At 43.3% G+C, this 19,933-nt stretch overlaps 1 protein-coding gene across 5 annotated transcripts in view; it reads right to left on the reverse strand.

Annotated features, from left to right (window-relative positions):
- The window catches only part of CLTCL1 (clathrin heavy chain like 1), a 38,650-nt gene extending 32,140 nt beyond the window's left edge, over positions 1-6,510 (reverse strand). For 4 of the 5 annotated variants that reach the window (XR_005102235.1, XR_005102237.1, XR_005102234.1 and 1 more), the window contains exon 1: positions 6,238-6,510. Coding sequence is in view for 1 of the 5 variants with exons in the window: in XM_037375238.1 (XP_037231135.1) it covers positions 6,238-6,279 (42 nt within the window). In the remaining 4 variants the exon portion in view is untranslated. The remainder of the gene's footprint in view (positions 1-6,237) is intronic. The other variant, XR_005102238.1, reaches the window with a different exon arrangement.
- Positions 6,511-19,933: the final 13,423 nt, after the last annotated feature.

The raw sequence follows: 19,933 nt of genomic DNA on the forward strand, positions 1-19,933 counted from the left end.
TAAATTTGATATTAAAATTTTATTAAGTGGCAGAACTACAACACATAGCATCAGCAGGTCTTATGGTAAGAACCAATTACTCTCATGCAACCCACCCCTACCAACATTATGGAATTAAGTCTACATAGCACATATCAAGTCGGCCTGTTTTTACAACCAACTTACGCATCTTGCTTCTTAGAATTTACCAGTAAAAGGTAGGAAAGATGTATTAAAATAATCAGTCCATCTCTCCTTGCCCAAGATGTCATGCCATTTTGCTCAAAGGCAGGGATTTCAATGCCACCCCCCTCCAGCCTTACGTCCAACTCTCAAAACATAACTTGCACTCAATCATATGACAGTAGGTACAAAGCAGTGACTTTTTATGTAACTTAAAAGTCATTTTGTGCTGCTGAATAGACTGCCCTCAAAGATGGCTATTTCTTATTTTCACCCTTTTATGTTAACTTTGTTTCCATTCACTTCCAATTTCAGCTTAACAGGAGGTGGCAGTGAACGAGTATCACTGTTTCAACTGGTCTGCAGTAAATCAGATTTACCTATGCAGCACACCCCAGCCTGGTATGTATGCAAGCTGCATTTTATATAACAGTAACTGTGACAAGCCTGAGCACCTGCTTTATGCCCCAGAGCAATGCTTTTCAAGCAAAGGAACTGTATCAGCTTCACTCATGCTTCTTAAGGGATTAACCTATACTGCTTTTCAGTGCACTGCAAGTGAAGAATGACTGCCCTCAAGGAGACAGGATGAAAACTACCACCAGCACCGAGTCATTAGATTCCTTTGATACATACCACCAGGACCTTCAATAGACACCAGGACCAGACAACAGACTAAACCCCTTAAGCAACAACTCCCATGATGGTTTCACAAACACAGTTTTAGTCTGTTCTGATCTGGCTGATCATGGCTTGTTACAGCTTCTGTAAAGCTACTCACGAAATCATAAATCGGGTACGTAACAGAGATACCTAGGTGCATGGTGTGTCAGGACTGTGCCCAAGAACGCCCCAGAATTGTTTGTTTTCAATTCAGCTTACTAATGAAGAGCTAGCTATTCAGCTCGGTAACTGCTGATCTCAACGTACTCAAATTTCAGTAATGCAATACAAGCCAAATGTACACACGTGCAAAAAGACATTTACTCCCTCCTGCAACTGCCCCTCAGCAAAATTGAGACCCATTCAGCTAACACTTCACTTTATCGGTAAATACTTCAATACACACCAGTAAACTTCAGTAGATGCCATTCATTCCAAAAGAGAATCAAAGTTTATACAAGATCAGCAGAAGCTTCTTGCAACTAGAGTTTTGAAAACAAGTCCACTGGGCATGGGGCTAGTACGGGCTTCTGTGGCAGTAAGAAGTCTCTGTATCAGGACAACTCAGGTGCTTTTCTATCTAACAAAGAAAGTTCTAGTACCCAATAAACATGCAAATTGTAGCTCCATCAACTGTGACCTTGAACAGAGGAATAAATGATGGGCTCTTAATTCCACTGTTCTTGGCTACAGACTCTAGACCAGACAACGTCCACTTATTGTGACAAATTACATGATCACGTAGTACACACCTGAGCACGATCCGAATTCATCTACCAATAGAGCATAGCTCATTCTAAGAGACTAAATTAAACGTCACAAGAGTGGTCAAGAGGTTTAACTGCAGTATAGCCAAGTTCCTAACTTGCTTTAATTGATCCAAATTCAGACATATTTCCAGAGTACCAAAGTGGAAACACAGCCTCTTCAAGGTCTCTTCTCAATCACTGTGCTTCAGCTTGACCTATTCAAGTAACAGCGTAACGCCTCTCCTACCCATTCATGCCCTAACATCATTATCTACTTTCAGGGTGTAGAACTATCTTCACTATCAGGCTGAATGAACGAGAAAACGATTTTTGCTTCACAGAACTTACTGACACAGTAAAGATTAGCCTGAGATGTTTTAGTTGATTCTCAACCTGAATGAAGAAATGCAAGTCCTACACTTGGGATGAAATACAGCTATTAATCTGAGATCTAGTGTTTCCCAATTCTACTTGACCGGCGTGATTCTGTTCCACTAAATATTGGACGTACTAAAGCATCTCCCTTTCTGTGGCGTGCAGTGATTAAGGCTGAGCCAGCCCAGACCAACTCAGACACTGACACTACCAGTTCTCAAACTAAGTCCATTTCTCTAATGGGAATCAGCCTAACTTACTGTCTGTTTAATACTGACATTCCAGTACTTGGAACCTACCACCAGCTAAGTGCTGCAGTCAGTAGAACTCTGAATTTGAGATCCCTCCATGGTTCCTTAAATACCGCATTTCAGCTTTATGCCATACAGCTCTAGTGTATTTATTTTTAGAGATGATCAACTATTTTTTTAAGCCCATTAGAAAAGAGTAAGGCTTGGATGGAGGCTACAGATATCCAATTAAAAACTGCCTGCTAAAAGCTCTGTAAGCATATACCATTTAAAGCACAATACAAACCAAGAACACAGTAATACAGTTTCTCAGAACTCTTTTAGTCATGTGACTATATAAAGTTATAATCATGCCCAATAAGGATCTGCATATAGCTGTCAGACACCCCCTCTCAACTGCCCACCCTCACCTCATCTCCTGCCACAATTCCCATCTTGACACGTGAGGGACATCAAGGAAGTATAAGGCGTTGAAACATGCAAGACCACCAGCTCACAGGTTTTACTGCAGTTGCAACTGGGCTTTCATCTCAGGTGACAATTACTCCCCTACACAAAAATCTGTCCCTGTCTATCTGTGATGAGGATTATTAGATCATCTAATGATTTGAGTCTCCCTACCACATGCAAGGCACTTTTCAATCCAGTGAGCAAATATGGTCTCTTCAATACTAAATACCTGAATCAGGTCATGATATTTAGCCCCACCTTTTGAATACAAGTCTGAAAAGTCATTTACAGCTTGCAAACGTCCTGAGTGCTTTTTAAGTCCACATGTCTAGCCAAAGCAAACTCATGAAAGCCATCACACTTCAGCTCAGCCACGCCCATTGCACAACAGATAGTAATTCTTAACAAGACATCTCAGACTATCCAAATAGAAAGTGTTTTTGTCCAGAAAATGACAGAAGTAATTCTACATCCTTTGTGTTTAAAACCAGGCTACCTCAGCTTCTCAGTGCTGTAGCAAGACACAAAAAACTTATGTGTCAAAAGCATGTCATGCACACAATATTTTTCACGACTTGGCTGTTCTCAAGAGCCTGTATTAGTTACTCAACAGAAAGCAGAACCCTGTCTACAGATCCCTGTGTCTAAGGGATGAAGCTTCATCTAAGGGATGAAGCCCCCAACCTAGGAACCCGAGACTCTGTATAAGCAACAGTTTTCCTTGCAGGCAAGCAGAGGTTTTTGCTAGTGAAAACTGAAAAAAAGCCCCAAAAGGGACAAAGACAAGATTTTAAGAGCAAGCTAATGACTAAGTAAAGGAAAATCTTAATTTTAGGTCAAGAACACTTTGTACACCGAATTCCAGTAGTACTGCTTCCAGTCTATGTACCAGTGTATTTAGTCTTTTACAGCATTTCCACTGTAAACTACAATCCCCTTGAAAGCGTTTGGTCTGGTAAATAATTTATAATTCATTGCTCCAACAGAAGCACTGGAGTTAAGAACCTGGTTAAATCACAGCAGCTTAGAGTAGTGTGTGCTAGTATTTCACTATAGCAGGGCTGGTAGAGTTTGTACTGCTGCAGCTGGTCAGCCACCAGATAAAAACTAAGTCCTTATCTTATTCCCCTCCTTTGCTACGGGACTTAACTATATAATATCCTCTGTGGTAAGAATGAGCAAGATGCAAGTTCTTTATGAATTTGTGAAGACTATTACCTACAGAGTTCACATCTAAAAGCAACTGTTCAATTGCATTAAACAGAGCTAAACAGTAGGACTCGAGTTCATTCTCAGCTTGACTACTACTGTATCAAGACCTGGCTTTCTTGCACTGCAGCTATTCTCCATCTTTCAGCTCATGCAGGACTTGAATGTACAAGCTATACAACTTCAAATTTAACATGCACTGCAACTGGCAGTCACTCCTGCACAGGCTTGGAGCTACAGTTCAGTCAGAAGGATAATCAACAAAGCAAAACAAGCTTCACGAGGAATGTCAGCAGTCTACTGATCACTAGTACCCCTCCAACTTTATGTGGACCAAGATTGCTGTTTCACTTCACACTACCATTTATCCACTTACAGCTAGGAAGAGTGGGAGAGTAGAGTTCGGTATTTAGCGCTGCAGCTTGTTTAGTTTCTCTGGAGACCACTTTCTGCATGCTTCAGTTCTTTTTTTAGTAAAGTACATACAACTGTCTCGGGAAGACTCTGAACTTCAGTGAAATAATGTTTCATCAGCAACAGGCTGAATTTGGAACTGAGTAATTACAGTGCTAACAGCTATTCTAACCACTTAAAGTCTTACTAATTAAAATGGCTACAGGTACAAACAGAATACAAAAATCGACTTAAGGTGCAGAAAAATTTAAGAACACTGAAACAGCACAATTATAAGGAATTGTAGCTTCTTTCGATTTAACATCATAGAGCAGTGTAGTATATCTGTTACACTATTTTTAAATATGACAATTTAACTGTAGCCAAGCCGATTTCTTGGAAGTAATAGGGGAAGGGCTTAGGCTGATAAAGCAAAACATGGGTGAAGCGCTATGAAGAAAAGCAAAAGCTTTATCTTTTCATTAATTCCCTGCCAGTCAACAATAACCACCATGTATCGTTTATTCATGACTCTATAGATGTTTGCAACACATAATATTATAAGTTAGAGCTGATAAAACCATGCTGCAGATACCCAGGCAGAGCAAACATTACCAGTTCCCACATTCGTTCTGTAACTCTTCGGGATTCATTTGAGGTTACTACAATCACTGCTATACTAGACACTGGCTGGGGCAGGGAGTGATAGTATAATTCTTCACTATGTTAAACTCTCTTAAGCCATGACAACTCCGAGGAGACACGTGTGCCTGCTCCCTTGAGCACAGACATTAGATACCTCTGGAGTTCACTAGTCTTATTACTGTTTTTCAAGCTAGGGCTCCTTCTGGAGTGACCACATCAGTTCTTCCAGTCAAGCAGAAAAACACTTCCCAGAAGGAGCTGAAAGTGGCAATAACCGTTTCCCAAGCTGAAACGCCTGAAGTGGCACAAAGTCCACACTGATGGATGATACCCAGTTCATATTTTGTAATGGATGCCTGATTTGACAGAAAGGGGCGGTACAGAGACAGGATGACTTGCCAAGTCCACTTCCTGTTCTCTCATTCATTTAGCAAATTCCTTTAATTCCTGCCTTAAACTGCATGTTCAGAGATTGCTGTTCTCTCACTCCATTTACAACCCTCCCTCACCACCAGTTCACAAGGAAACAGATAAACCGGTTTGTCTGTGCTGCATCCATTAGTCATGGAACCTTTCCAACACTGGCATTATGGTTTTCACAGGCTATAAAGAACAGAACTGTGTCATTTTTAGGGAGCTTTTTTTTTTTTCTTAATATTGTTATTACTGGCAGGAGGGGCAGAGGCTGTGTAGCTTCTAAGTCCAAATGGTTTCTTACACCTCATTCTCACCAATTCCCTCCCAATTCACAGCTGCACGGAAAGAGGTTCCCAGGAACCTCTGCAATCCGGAGGCTGATGATCGTTTAGATAAAAAAATAAAAATAAATAAAAAAAAAAAAAAGAGAGAGAGAAAAACCTCGATCCCTCTGGAAGATTAAAGCACCCACCCAACCCGAGGTGGGGGAGCCCCTGCGGCCCCAGGGGCGAGCAGGCCGGCCCCGGCCCGGTGCCCCCCCCCCCCCCACCTCCCCGGAGCAGGAGGTCCCTCAGGCGGCGAGTGACTCTGCACAAATCGCGGCGGCTCTGCACGCCCGGACCGGCGGCCCGGGGGATGGACGGGCGGAGGGAGAAAGGACCCCGGCAGCCCACACCGGGGGCGGGCTCGGTCCCGCGCGCCTACCCGCGGCGCCCAGCGGGACGACGGCCCCGCACCAGAGGCGGGGAGGGGTACCCCCGCCACAGGGGCTGCGGGACGCGCCCCCGCGGCCTGCACCCCCCCGCGCCTCGGCGCGCCCCCGGCCCCAGCTAGGCCGCGGGCCCCCCGCTCTGAGCGACGGGCTGAGGCAGAGGAGAGGGAGCCCCGTCCCCGGGCATCCGCCGCCCCCCCCCCCCGCTCACCTGGAAATGCTCCTGGAAGCGAATGGGCAGTATCTGAGCCATGGCTGAGGGCAAGCTGCCCGGGGCAGGGGCCGGCGGCAACAGCAGTACAGGCGCCGCTGCACCCCACACAGCAGCAGGGAGGAGGAGGAGGAGGAGGGGAGGAGAGGGGGAGGCAGCGCAGGCGCAGTGCCCCGGCTGGGATGGCGCCCCGGCGGGCTCGCCTCCCTTCTCTGCCTCAGCCCGGGGCCGCTCACTCCAGCGGCCGGATCACTCCGCACCTCACCAGCCTGCCAGGGTCTCCTCAAATAGTCCCTCCCCGCGACGCCTCTGTCCCCGCCCCATCGCCCCCGCCTCTGGCCCGCCCGCACGCCCCGCCGTCTTCCTACCCCCCCGCCGCCTCGCCGCCCTGGCTCGGTGGCAGGGCTGAGGAGGGGGCTCCGGGCAGAGAGGGGCGCCCCCCGCCCCGGCAGCGGCCCGCGGCGATGGGCGGGAGGGCTTGTCAGAGCCCAGGTATCCTTCCGCTGCTGCCACACGCGCTCATGTGACTCGCCCCCCTCCCCGGCTCCCGGCGGCGGCGGCGGGTGGGCGCTGCGGCCCCTCCCGGCCCTGCCCCGCTGGTCGCCTCACAGGGACCCCCGGCCCCGCGCGTCCCCTCCCGCCCTTCCCTACAGCGGGGGTGGAGGTGCCGGGGGCGATGGACCCCCCGGGGCTCCCGCCGCGGCTGTGGAAGGGGCAGGGGACTCCCCGCCGCCCGGCTGCGGCCCTTGGTGGGCGCTGAGGGCCGGGAGCAGGTCCACTCCTCCAGCCGCGGGCCCGCGGCCTGCCCTGGCAAGTGTCGTCGGGGCTGGTTGTGCCGAAGAGTGGCTCTCCTCCATCTCCTCCTCCTCCTCCTCTTGCTCGGGGTGGACACCGGCTCGTCCTGGCCGCCGGGCTCATGGCTCCCAGCTCGGGGCACAAGGGCCAGGGCAGCCGCTGCTTCTCAGCGCCCCTGGGAGCCCCGGGGGGCTCAGCTGGTGCTGGGTGCTGGCTCGGTCCGGTGGCATGGCTGCCCACAGCCCTACTCAGGCCGCATGGGCTTTGCTACCTACTGCTGTGCCTGAAGATAGGTGAGGAGGTTTATGACCAGTTACTAGGTATGTTTGAAAAGCCATCCTGTTTTGTGCTGCTCAGTTTCTGAATAGAAATAAGAGTTCCTTCCCCAGGTGGTTGACACTATAAATTGGAAAGTTACTGAATAACCAGTAAGTGAAGGGCCCAACATGCGAGGTTCATCTACACCTCTTTGTTACCCGCACTAGCATCATGAGGGAGGTGAAGGTAACATTACTGTTAATGTGTTTCTCCTAAATTGCAGTAACCCTTGGAGAGGGAAACTGCTGTGGTGTTGCTAACTGCAGCAGTTTCATCCAGAGCATCATGGTGGTTGCATTTTCCCAGAGAGCCCAGCACTGGGAAATGCAAGATTACAGGAGAATTTCTGATCTAATTTTTTATAAATGAGTTTCTCATGCTGTGGGTTGCAAAGAAAAGCTGAACAAGGGCCCCCTGAAGACTCAAAACCAGAAGGCAGATTAAAACAATTCCAAATATATTACAATTTAAAACCTCATTATTTTTACTTAACCTCATTCATTTTTAATACATGGAGCTGGGAATTACCAAAACTGGGTTAGGTTTCCAAAGGAATCATAGGCAGAGCTCTGCCAAGACACTTTGATTCCTACTGGCACTCACAACTGCAGGCTGCAGCCAATGGGGACCCCTTTGCCATGTATGGGAGATCTGGAGGTCTGTGTCTGGACTGAGGAAACCCTGAACAGCCCATTGAACAGGTGGCAGAAGATGCTGCTAAAACTCCATCCCTCAGTAAATCTGGAATCTAGCTCTACCTGGAGGACTCGTGATTGGGGTTAGGCACCAAGGTCTGCTTTCTCAGAAGCAAGCAAAAATGGAGCTGAGGTGGAGACAACTTTTCTTTACATGGTCTCAAAAGGTTTAAGTAGCATCTACTCTGTAGGTTTGTTAGCAGCAGTTTGTTTATGGTGCGTTAGCTGTATTAGTTTCTAAACAAGGGCAAGTGAACAGTACTGCAGAGATGAGACCATTAGTGGGACATCAGGACATGATCTGTCACCAGCTCATTTTGGTATAATGAACTTGTTCTGTGTTTGCCTCTGTCAACTGCCCTCCCACACAATCATATTATGGATACTAATTATTTCTATCTAGAGCTCTAATTGCTAGCTTTTGCTTTGCTTTCTAATTTATAGTCAACTAGCTCTGCTCAAAAAAAATGAGCCACAGACTTTCATCGCTTATTTCACAAGTGAAGTAGGACTTCTTATGTATGTAGTTACAGGATATATATTAATATCATTTATATTTGAAAGGAAATTGTGATGAAGGAAAGAAACAACAGGTTAGTCTGTGATACATGGTTTTATTTGCAAGAATTACAAATGCACAAAAATCAGTGTACTGTGTGCAATCATTCTTAGTAGTCTGGCACTAAACTGTTGACATCAACTAGAAAGATCACTGGCTAAGGAAATCAAAACTCTTTTAATGTATAATTAAAACTAAAGGTCTGTTACATTTCTTCAGTCCAGTTTTAATAATATAATGCTTCATGCCCACTCCCAGCTGGCCAAATGCTAATTACAACATCTCATAATTTCCGTAGTAAAAAAAAAAAGCATCTCACTTTATGTAAAAGCGCTTTGCCACACTTATGTCTGCTGATGTCTTTCTCATTTGTATCTCCTTATGCTGTTTTGTTTAAATATCTGTTCTTCTTAACAGCTGGCTTTGGTGATCACAAGGGTTAGATTCCTCCTAAGTGTGATCAGCTCTGCAGAGCTAGCTGATAGGGTTTGAAATTTTGACGCAAATCAGAAAAATGGAAAAAGTATTTCCCTATCTTTTCTTCAGTTTGCAAGTAGCTGGGCTTCCATGGCTAAAGAAACTGATCTCTCTGTACAGTCAGCTATGTGTGTGGATGTTTTAACTGAGTCTTTTAACCTTGTTTTCTAGATTTAGTTTGGGATCTCTCAATGGAAAGGCACTACCTGTCTTATTTAAGGTATTTTCCTGCAGTCTATAGTCTTATTAACAGGAAACGTAAAGGGTCTCAAGTCTCTAACTGTTCGCTGTGCTAGTACCCCTCTGACTAGCTACTCTCTTATTCCTGTATAAAAGGCAGAGGCACAGCACTTAGCAGCTGAGAAGGGTGTAATCCCTAGCAATCCTTTAAGAACGCAAATGGAAAAGCTCCTGGTAAATGTTTCTCTTTTTTTTTTCAGAGGTTGCTCTCCTCCAGATGTTTGGTTTTCTGGCTCCTCCTATGGATGGCAGCCTGATGCTCTTTTTCAGTGTTTGAGAACAGCTCTGAGAAGAGCTGCATTTTTTGCCTTGGAGGGTCTGCTATTTACATGGGAAAATGTTATATGTATTGTATGTGTTACTAGTCAGAATCAGCCAAGGAAGTCTCACTGGAAAAGCAATGTGCATTTCTCCTAAGTGTTGCTCTCGGAGTCTTGCTCTACAACATCAGTCCAAATCAATTTACCTACAAAAATATTCAATTTGCAAATGTTTGGCCACTTTACTGTTTTGATTAAAAAAAAAAAAAAAAAAAGGCACTAGCACATATTCTGGCCTATGTGAGAAAGTGTCCACTTGCTGACAGCAGGAGACCTGCCTGAGTGTGAATACATAAACTACAAGTGCCAGGGAGTCTGTGGGTTCGACTTGCACGTCCTTGGGACTGATGACTACAAACTGCTGGAGAGCTGATGTGTGTGGCACAGCACTGAATGCAGAATGTTTAATCTGCATCTGTTACCAGCTTTATGCTGTCTGGTGCTGTCCGAGTGTCAATGTTTTGCCTAATAGATAAACACAAACCTTAGGAACACTGTATCAGTAGTCACAGCAGGAAAATGTTGTGGTGCAGCAAAAATGGAGCATCACAACATCTCCAAAAGTTCTGATTTGGCCTCTCACAGAGAAAACTGACATTTTCTGCATCTCAAGGCCCTCACTGACTGCCCTGTTTGCTTCAGGATCCAGTTTGAAATTGTACTCCTTGTTTTTCAAACCACACCCTCACTCCTTGGACTTCTTTCCAGCTTGTCTCCTGGAGACAGTGGAGCCCTTCCTTTTCCTCCCGTTTGTTGCTTCTCTTTCCTTCCAACAGGCTCCTTGCTGCTGAGTCAAGAACTGTCTCTTCTCTTTGTATCCCATCCAGAACTGACTCCTTGTACATGTCCCAGTCATTCTCCATCTTAGTGCAAAATTCTATTCAAATAATGTTCTTTTCCCCTGGAATTCAATTCTCCTTTTCCCATCTGTTCTTCTTATTGAACGCATAACTTTGGGTCGTACACAACGCTCTGAGGCTCTGGGTGAGTTTCTTCTGTGGTTTTTGTAAGTCATTGCACAAGCTTCTTAGAGCAAACTGGTAAAAACTGTAATGTTTTTGAAGAAATTATTTGAAATGTAAAGATTCTGTTGACGAGTTGTTTCATATGTAACTGTTTAATGTTTAAATTCCCTCTAGTTCATTTGCTGGCAGGAGAATGTTGTACACGCTTAGTGTTTAAAGGAAATCCCCTGTTATGCTGGATTTAACTCCCAACATGTTCACCATAAAGGTCGCTTTATGAATTTAGTTTGGTATGTGAAGCCCCATACTGTATTCCCTGTGCATGGAAAGCTTGTCTGGAGATGATAGATTCTGATGTCATTTAATGTCAAAATGAACAGAAGTGTCTAGAGGCAGTAGTAGTGCAAGCTGGAGGTCTTTAGACTAAATTCTCCGCAGAGAATGCCATGATGATACATAATTTACTTGTAACTTGCTAACAATATGCCTGTCTTTCCTCCCAGAAGCATTTCTGTTTAAGGAGCCATTTCTGTTTGTGCAGTGTGCTGACATTCATGCTCTCTGTGCATTCATATAGTTGTTTGCTTCTTCTCTGGACACTTGTGTTCTCCAGGGTTTGCAGCACCGATGCTGAATTACTTTTGAGGCAGTATATTAGCTGGAATTGCAACTCCTCCAGCCCAGCCTTGTAAAAACAGAGGTCTACTGGTTGGTGACGCAAAGCCGAATAAAGGGCATGGGAGTCAACGTCTGTCTTCAAAATCATGACAGATGGGTCAGGGCTGCTTGCTACGTCAACCTTTTTAGAAGCTGAATTCCTCTAGAGTGTTTTCTCTGGCAGCTCATCTGTCAAGTGGATAGAGGGTGAACGTGTTCTTTGAAAATATAACTAATGGAAAGGAAAGAGGTAGCTAATACAAATCAAGCTGTAGCTATTGCTAATTTCACTAGTTCTGGGATGACAGAAATCAAGCTACACTTATAAACAGACCAAGTGAAATCTTAGCCTAAATGGTCTGAGTGATTAAATGCCATTTAGGAGCATAACCAGTAAGTGTGCATAAATGGGATATGAAAATGAAAGGCTGGAAAGGACCTGAAGTGGTCTTCTTGTTTTTACTTCTGTCCTACAGCAAGACTGAATGAGCCAATGTTTTCTAATTGCAGATTACCAGTGTGATTTGGGAAATACTGACTGTTAGGGCCTTTTAGCTATTTCCTTTGAAACAGACCCTTGACAGGGAAACCTCAGTGTTCATTTTCTTAACATTATTCTATTATCCAGGAAACAGAATGAAGCCAAGAAAAGCAGAAACCCCATTACATTTTAGAGTATAGTAGTAAACCATGCAGATGGTAAACAGACTTTTCATTTTTTGTAGGTTCTTTACAAAATATTTTCCCTTCTCTTGATCCTGGAAAGAAGCACTCTTTAAATTCATAAGCTATGAATTCCCCCTGTCCCCAGAAGGAAACATGTCTTTTATGACTTACGCTTTTCCTGTGTTTGTGTGTTTCCTTTTCCCCACCATAGTAAGTTTTGAGATCATTGGCCAAATTCAGTCATATGTGATGGAGAGGAATAAGCTCAAATATTCAAGATTTCTGCAAGTTTCATGAAAATAGGCAGTCAGAGAGTGCAGAGAGACTTTTATTTAGAAAGAATGGCTGAAGTGGGAGTTCAGCCCTTACCAGCAAATCTGTGAAGCAGTCAACCCAAATGACAAAAAAAAGTCTGTGACCAAGGTCTTCACCTTCTTGAATTTAGTTTTATTGTTCATGAAATATTTTTGTTCTCTTTCTTTATGCCCAAATTCCTGCTTTTGTATGAATCTGTACCTTTGTCTGCATCAACTTTAAAAATAGGTTCATACAACTTTAAAAATAGGTTCATAAATCGCCTCCTGAAAACACCATTATTTCCTGAACTATGTTCTCCCCTTCAAAAAGAGGTTTTTATTAGACCATGTAATGCTATTTTATGTAACACAAAGGCCCTGGTTTTTTTCTGTCAGTTTATAGGATTTCAGGAAGCTGAAGATAAGAGTCACCCTGATTTTCTTACTCGCTCTTGGTTTTCTCTGTCTTGAATTGTTTGTGGAGCAGGTTTTAATGAAGTTCTCTGTATTGCATGGTTCTTAATGACATAGATAACCTAAATGTAACAGACTGGCTTTTATGGAATTTCAGTCTTGACTGGAATTTTCAAGACACAAACACAACACAAAGATGTTTCCCAGAGAGGTTCAATAGCCTACGTTTGCTACCTTTTAGATTTTTGAGAAAATAACAAGCAAGATGGCTAAGCTAGAATAAAATGTAGGTAAGCACAGACTTACATGCTCAAAGTCCTCATAATGAAATGTCTTAAGTTACTTTTTAAAAAAATTCCTACTAGTGCTAGCAGAAGCAATGTATAAGCACGTCTCCTACCCTGTCACTAGAATGAATGTAGATGATGCAAGATTAAGACAGCTGTGCCCCCTTATGCCAGTGCTTTCAGTGTAACTGATACTAATTGTATGAGGGATGTTAAATAAAGGGAGAAAACCTTTTGTCCAGAGGCAGCCTTAATAAGCACTGGAGGGAATTTACAATCCTATCTTTTTAGAGTCTAGTTAATCTTTTTAGAAATACCAATCTTCCTGAATTTAAGGAGTATTTTGTACTTCCTGATTTTCTGAAGGCTTGAGAGGTGCTCTGTGACATAGAAAAGTGACATCAATTTTTGGCAAACTGTGCTGCTCTAGCTGTGTAAAGTATCTTCGGCAAACACAAAAAATGTAAAGGGAAGCATGCAAAGTGCTAGTTAAAACCATTTATTTAGTATTTTGTGGTTGCATTTCTTTGCAGCTTTTTTGTCCTCATCATGGGAAAATGTGATCTAATAAAGTATTCATTTCAAAAAGAATGCGTGGAGGTCCAGTTATGCAGTAGCTTTTAGTTGCCTCCCTCTTTCTGCACCATGCAATACTATATCCAGGAAGCAAAGGAATGATTTCCAGTCCCCGTGTCAGAATTTTCCCTCTTCCTTCCTAGCTCTCCACAAGTCATTTGCTCCAACTCAACCAAAGTCTAGTGTGAACATGTTCAAAATCCTGGATCAAGTAAGGTTCTGTAGCCAGAGTACATCAGGAGCGAGTCATCTTTGTGTGTTTCTATCCATTTCCATTTCATGAAGACTGAAATGTAGGTGTTAAGAATAATAAGCAGCTCTTCTTTTCGTTCTTTGTTTATGCTGGAAGAGCAAAACTAAAGAAATCAAAGAAAGTTTAGTGTTAAGAAATGAGCACTTTCATGGGCCCTCCCAAAGATCTTTAAATATCTGCATGTTTCTCTTCTAGCTCAGAATGTGACTGAGAGCACATGGTGTGTTGCCTGATGCAAGAACTATGCTCAGTTAATGCATATTGCCAAGTTTGTGTCTGCAAACAGGAGCTTGATTTGCTATGTCTAGGCTGTGACTGATCATACTCCTTCACAAAGTGAGTGAACAAACGGCTGTATACGTGTCTGGTAGAATACAGGAAACTCAGTGGAGGTTTTAATTAATTATTCCAAAACAAGGACGGTCAAATATAGGCCATAGGATTAAACCACAGCCTGAATCCATCTTTGTTTGTAATATAAAATTAAACATTTCAGAATGGTTTGTCCCTTCCCAGTCCATCCGCTTCTCAAAAAAATGATGCAGCTGGATTTGCTGGTGTTACCAAGACTCTGGGAAGCTATTGGCATGGTCCCCCTAGTTAGTCAGGGCTTCCCGATTTGTTTCACTGGTGTGTTACCTCCTCAGCTGCTGGGTTATGAAGCAAGGCAGCATTTATTATAGTGCTCATCTCAGATATCACTTCCTCCCTATTCATCTCCATTCATAGTTACATACGACATGCAGTATTATTTTCAGCTATATTTGGCTTGCATGTAATCCAGCTTTCCAGCTCCTCTCTATATTATGTAAATACAACAGCAGGGAGAAGCCGCCTTTTGTCCCCTTGTGCCAGGAGGATATGCTGAACATCAACACGGACGTGTTCCTGAAGATCAAACTGTTTTTCTGGTAGTCTGCTCACAGATTTCATAATCCATCTGTTCTCTGTAGAATGCAGTTAATTTAAAGCAACAAAGTTCACTTCAGAGACATTGTACAGTAGCTGCTGTTTATGTTGATTTTTCTGATGAGGCTCAATATTGTCTATATTCCATTATATCTCAGCACTGCCTTTAATTGCCTCTTTCCACCAGATTTACATATTATCCCTCCCGGCTGTTCACACACACTTTCCTTTACTTGGCAATCTTCCAGTCACTATACTACAGAGGTACTAAAACAGCAGAGCAGTTGATGAGAGTCAAAATAAAACTACATTATGTTATACTGCTTGGCCTACAGATGACTGAACAATTAAACAACAGAGCATCCGAGACAGTCATCAGAAGTTCTCTTCTTAAGACTGCTCATTTTTAGTATTTTTGGGCAGGTATGTAACAAGGTTGTAGAGGCTTAACAAATGTCTCTTCAAATGTTATCCAATTCCATTATTTATCACTATTCCAAAGAAGAGGAAGTCAGAATTAATGATTCATTCAAATACCAAATGAAAATTGTTCTTACAGCAATTGGCTTCATAACCCTGGCACTTGGGTCATCTGGGGAAGCAGAGGTGTTCCTTGGAGGTTCACACAGATCATTAACACATCCAGGCTGACTCAGCAATACAGCTGCACATGCCTAACTGCAAAGATACAAGGAAGTTTAATGCTTTTAATGTGATACTCGACATAAATCCATGCCTGTTTCCTTAAGTACATGCATTCTTGAATTAAGGCTCTAGCTTCCTGCTGTCTCATGCACCCAGACTCCACTGCTCTGTCATTGCCACTAGCTGCTGGTGACCAGCGATACGTCAAAACTGGCAGTGTGCTGCTGTATGCCACAGTGAAGAACTGCTTTGGTTGTGTGCTGCATCTTACCTCACCTGGGCACAGGTGAAGCCCTCGGGCTCCTGGCAGGCTGCCACTGCACAGCCAGCACAGAGCGAGTTAGTGTGAGCAGGGAATGAGACCTCAGTATTGCATTTCAAACACTAAGTAGTAAAGCAGGCAATTGAAAAAAAAAGCATCTGTCTAGCTTATGGAGATTGTGGAAAGGAAAACAGCTGCAGAACTAGAAATGCTAGAGCAGTCAGGTACATCAGATTCCTAAGGATGTCTCCTTCCCACCACCTTCAGCTGCAAGGGTGACAGCCTGACCCGTTTTCTCAGACGCTAGGCTGGACAAGCAGTTGAAATGCAGCTCAACAAAGCACCAGTCAAAAGGGTCAAGAGCAAGGATTCAGGCAATAAAACAAACATCTGGAAATGGAAAAATCCTTTTCCATTTTTGCTCCCACATGTTTTGGAATCATTGTGCCAGGAAATTATTAAATCACACAAATTTCAGTAATGAATGCGTCGTTTGGATGGCATGTGATATTGCCCAGGGATATGGCTAAGGAAAATAAAAACTTTTCAAAGTCAGTAGTGATGAAATATCAGATAGAGGAGCTAAACTACAACTTATATGGACTTCTGAAAACAGTACTTGTATGGGACAATATTCTCCTGATTGATACAAGTGAGCTTTAAGAGGAAGTGTGTGCATAAAAAGCAGAGGAACCTCTGTTTAATATTTTCTGCTGTAATTCAGCACAATGATTCACCATATTTTTGCTCAGCTGAGAAGACTCTGCCACCTCATTAGGAGAGGGAGAAAGCAGACTTGTTAAAGCACTTCTCTATCTAGAAGGCCATTTTTATGGCTTTGGAGAGCAAGACTACTGTTGCTCTGCTGCAAATGCCAGTTTGTAGCATGCTAGAGTTGTTCTGCAACTTAATAGGATTGCTGCATTGGTAACAGGATGCTGACAAGCCAGTTTTCTCACCTGCACTTTGCTTAATGTTGCAGTTCAGTTTAGCTCGTTAGATCTTGCTAAACATGTACCAGCAAAATTTAACCCTTCCCTGAATTATTGCAGCTGCGTCATCTAGGAAACAATTCTCTCTGTATCATGATACAGTATATTTTAAATAATATTTTCTGTCTAGCTCAGTCACAATGGAACATGGAGCATGTGGAGGAGGGGTGGGAGCTGACAGGCTGGCCAGAGCAAAGGAGGCTGCTGCAGCACTGCCACTGACCGCGCTCATGTTGCCATTCTGAGCCCACGTGGTGACTGAGGTGGGGAGAATCCCAGAGGCAGGGGCTGAGGAGTAGCACCCACAAACGCTGCTAGCTCCATCTATACTGCATTACTGTGTGCAGCTTTGGGAATAAAAATAAATGCCAGAAATGTCAACAGCCCATAGCACAACAGCGTACGATGAAGCAGATAAAATGACTCACAGGTCTCTGCAGTGTTGTTAGCAGCCCAAGTATTTTCAGAGCAGAAGGCTGCAGAACTTTTGAATATGGAATTGTCTCAGTCTCCATGAAATTCCTGCCATTTAAGAATTCTTGGCTTTCCACAAAAGTCCAATGACAAGTAACAAGTCCTTGGACATTCAGTCCCAGTCATCCTGCATGCATTATTCCAGGAGGAAAAAATACAGGCCTGTGTAATTCCCTTGCAAATCTTTTTCTGTGGGCAGGTGGATGCAACTAGGTTTTAACCTTTGCTTTCTTAGACTACAATTTTGTAACCTTGTTATTTATATTGTACTGCTGCATTTCTTGGCTGCCTCTCTGCCTAGACTTCACGCAAAGAGCCAAGGAACATCCTGTCATCATCATCCAAGACAACCAGCGGGCAGAACTGTAAACAGATTGGCCAATCCAGACACAAGGTGACTGGTGAAAATAGGGCAATAAAGTCAAGACTATCAAGACCCGATGCTATGAGTGTTGGTATGCAGTAACTCAGTACTGACATTACTGTGGATCTTACTGGAAGCCAAGAGCAGGCTGCATCACCACCCTTTTCAGTTGCTTCACACAAGGGAACTCCTGCAGGAATTTTTCTTCAAAAGGCAATGATACACGCTAGCCATCTGGCCATCAAACATCAGATGCAAACACTAGAGTCACACAGAAATTCTAACAGAAATCTGGGGCCCAAATCTTAGGGCAAGCAAGTCAGATTTTAGCACCTACATGACTTGAACTCAATTGGGACTAGCAAAATGAATACACTGACCAGAGTGTATTGAAGAAAAGCTCTTCCATTAGCTATTTATTTCTCACAGGATGGAGAGTGGGTGAATTTAAAGGATGAAAGAGCAAGGAAGAAATCGGGAGAGACACAGGAATCATGCAGCAAGACAAGCAAACTGTTTGATTAATAACTAGATTAAATGCAGGGAGAGACTAAAAGTCAGGAATAAAGAGCCTAGACTTTACCTATTTTACAAAATGCATAATGTCAGCAGGAAATTTTGTTGAGTGAAAACAAAGGAAAATAATTAAACTATATATTTTTCCCCCACCAGCTCTAACATTTTAAATTTTTTTAAATTTATTTTTAAAATTTTGTTCAATTATACACCTTTTTGAGCAGTGCCTCCCACTCCCTAGGGCTGTCAGCACCTGACATACACATTCCAAACTGTATCCTTTTCTTTCTACACTGAAGGGTTAATATATACAGCATGGCCTTGGTGGCACACTCCATACCGTCGCTGCCCTAGCTGAACCTGGAAGGCTGCGACACATACTAGAGCTGGGCAAAGGTTTCTTCTTCCAAGCAATAGAAATTCTAGTGGCTTTTCAGAGTGCTGATCTGCAGGCAGAGCTCACCCTTGGCAAAAAGATCTACAATTAATATGGAGGAAAAATAAGGATCACCTAGAATGAAGATGCCAAGGAAGTCCATTGTTTTCCCCAAAATATCCACAGCTAGAGCTGGAAGCCCATTTTCTAGAAGGTTCTGCCTTGCCAACAGCAAACTCACAATCCATCTAGACTTTTTATAGCTGAGGCAGGGCTCCAAAGTCTCTGTATTTAGAAAACCCTGCCTGGCATTCAGGGATCTTCCTGATTTGGCAGACTGTTTATTCTGGGGGCACCTCGCTGCTTTTGGTCCCCTACCAAGCCTTCAATTTTGCCCCCAATGCAGTTCTTCATATTTTCCCATTTCAGGAATACGTAATATATTTATTGAAGCAAACCGACCCACTGACCACCTACCAAAATGAAATGAAAACTGTAGAACTGTCTCTTAAACCCAAACCTCTTTTCCGAAGCAGGGAAAAGGGAATGAGGTGGGCAGAAGCATGGGGGGCCCTCTGTTCCAACAGCACCTGCTCTGCCTGGTCTTACATCCTTGCGTGAGCATCTTTTTATCTCCCCTTCCCTCTCATTTCCCAGAAAGGCAGGGACTGTGTTGTAAGCAAGGAAGTCCTTGAAAAAATACAAGAGGGCTAAAATGCCTGACCAGCCATAAGCAAACAGATTTGTGTGAAATACTCTCTCTTCTAGGACTCAGAAACTGATTCTCCGTGCAGGCAGAGCAAGCAGAGAACATTCCTAGCAGAAATCCAGAACTCACTGCACTGCTCTGTTCTCTACTATCTTCCACTGTGCTCTTCACATATTTTTTGTTTTTCTATATGCAACAAAGTGCAGAGATGGAAGAGCTCAGTTCCCATTTGTTGAAGAACCCTTAGCAAAGGCACCAAAAGTTACCTGAATTAAAAAAAAAATAAAAAAAATCTGTCAATCTCCCTCTAGCATACTGACTTTCCCTTTTCAGAGCTTTTGTAACAGCGCTTATGGATCTCTGCTTTACAGTATCAAACAAAACTACACTTTACTACAAAAAAATTTTCAGAAGCCAAGTTCCTCCCTTCATATATAGATAAGACTCTAACTGAAGGTGAGGACATTCTGAAGTTTTCTGCCATCACCAAATTTGGGACCACGCAGGAATATTGCATACCTGTTGGCTTTAAGTTTTCAAGATGACATGGGGCTCTTTTTGCCTTACTCCTGTTCTGCCTGCCTTGTTCATGCTTACATCCAGTTTATGATGCTCCTGATACTACCAAGCACTATGGCAAGATTACTTTTCAAGGAACATCTCAAATATTTTATTATCACAAGTTAAAAGTTTTGCAAAAATAAATGCCCATTTGCATTCCTCTTTCAGAAACTAAAAGAATCTACTCAAGAGTCAAGTAGAAACGTAATACCCTCTTTTTATTCTCAGAAAACAAAAACCAGCTGCAAACTTATTTGCATTCTGGCACAAACTTAAAAGTAGGTCCAGCACCTTAACAGATCTTACTATGGGAAAGAAATGTCAATGAAGCTGTTAGCAAAGAATTTTAGGGAAATAAATGTAAAAACTC

The sequence above is a fragment of the Falco rusticolus genome, chromosome 1 (genome assembly GCF_015220075.1).
Source record: "Falco rusticolus isolate bFalRus1 chromosome 1, bFalRus1.pri, whole genome shotgun sequence".
NCBI lineage: Eukaryota > Metazoa > Chordata > Aves > Falconiformes > Falconidae > Falco > Falco rusticolus.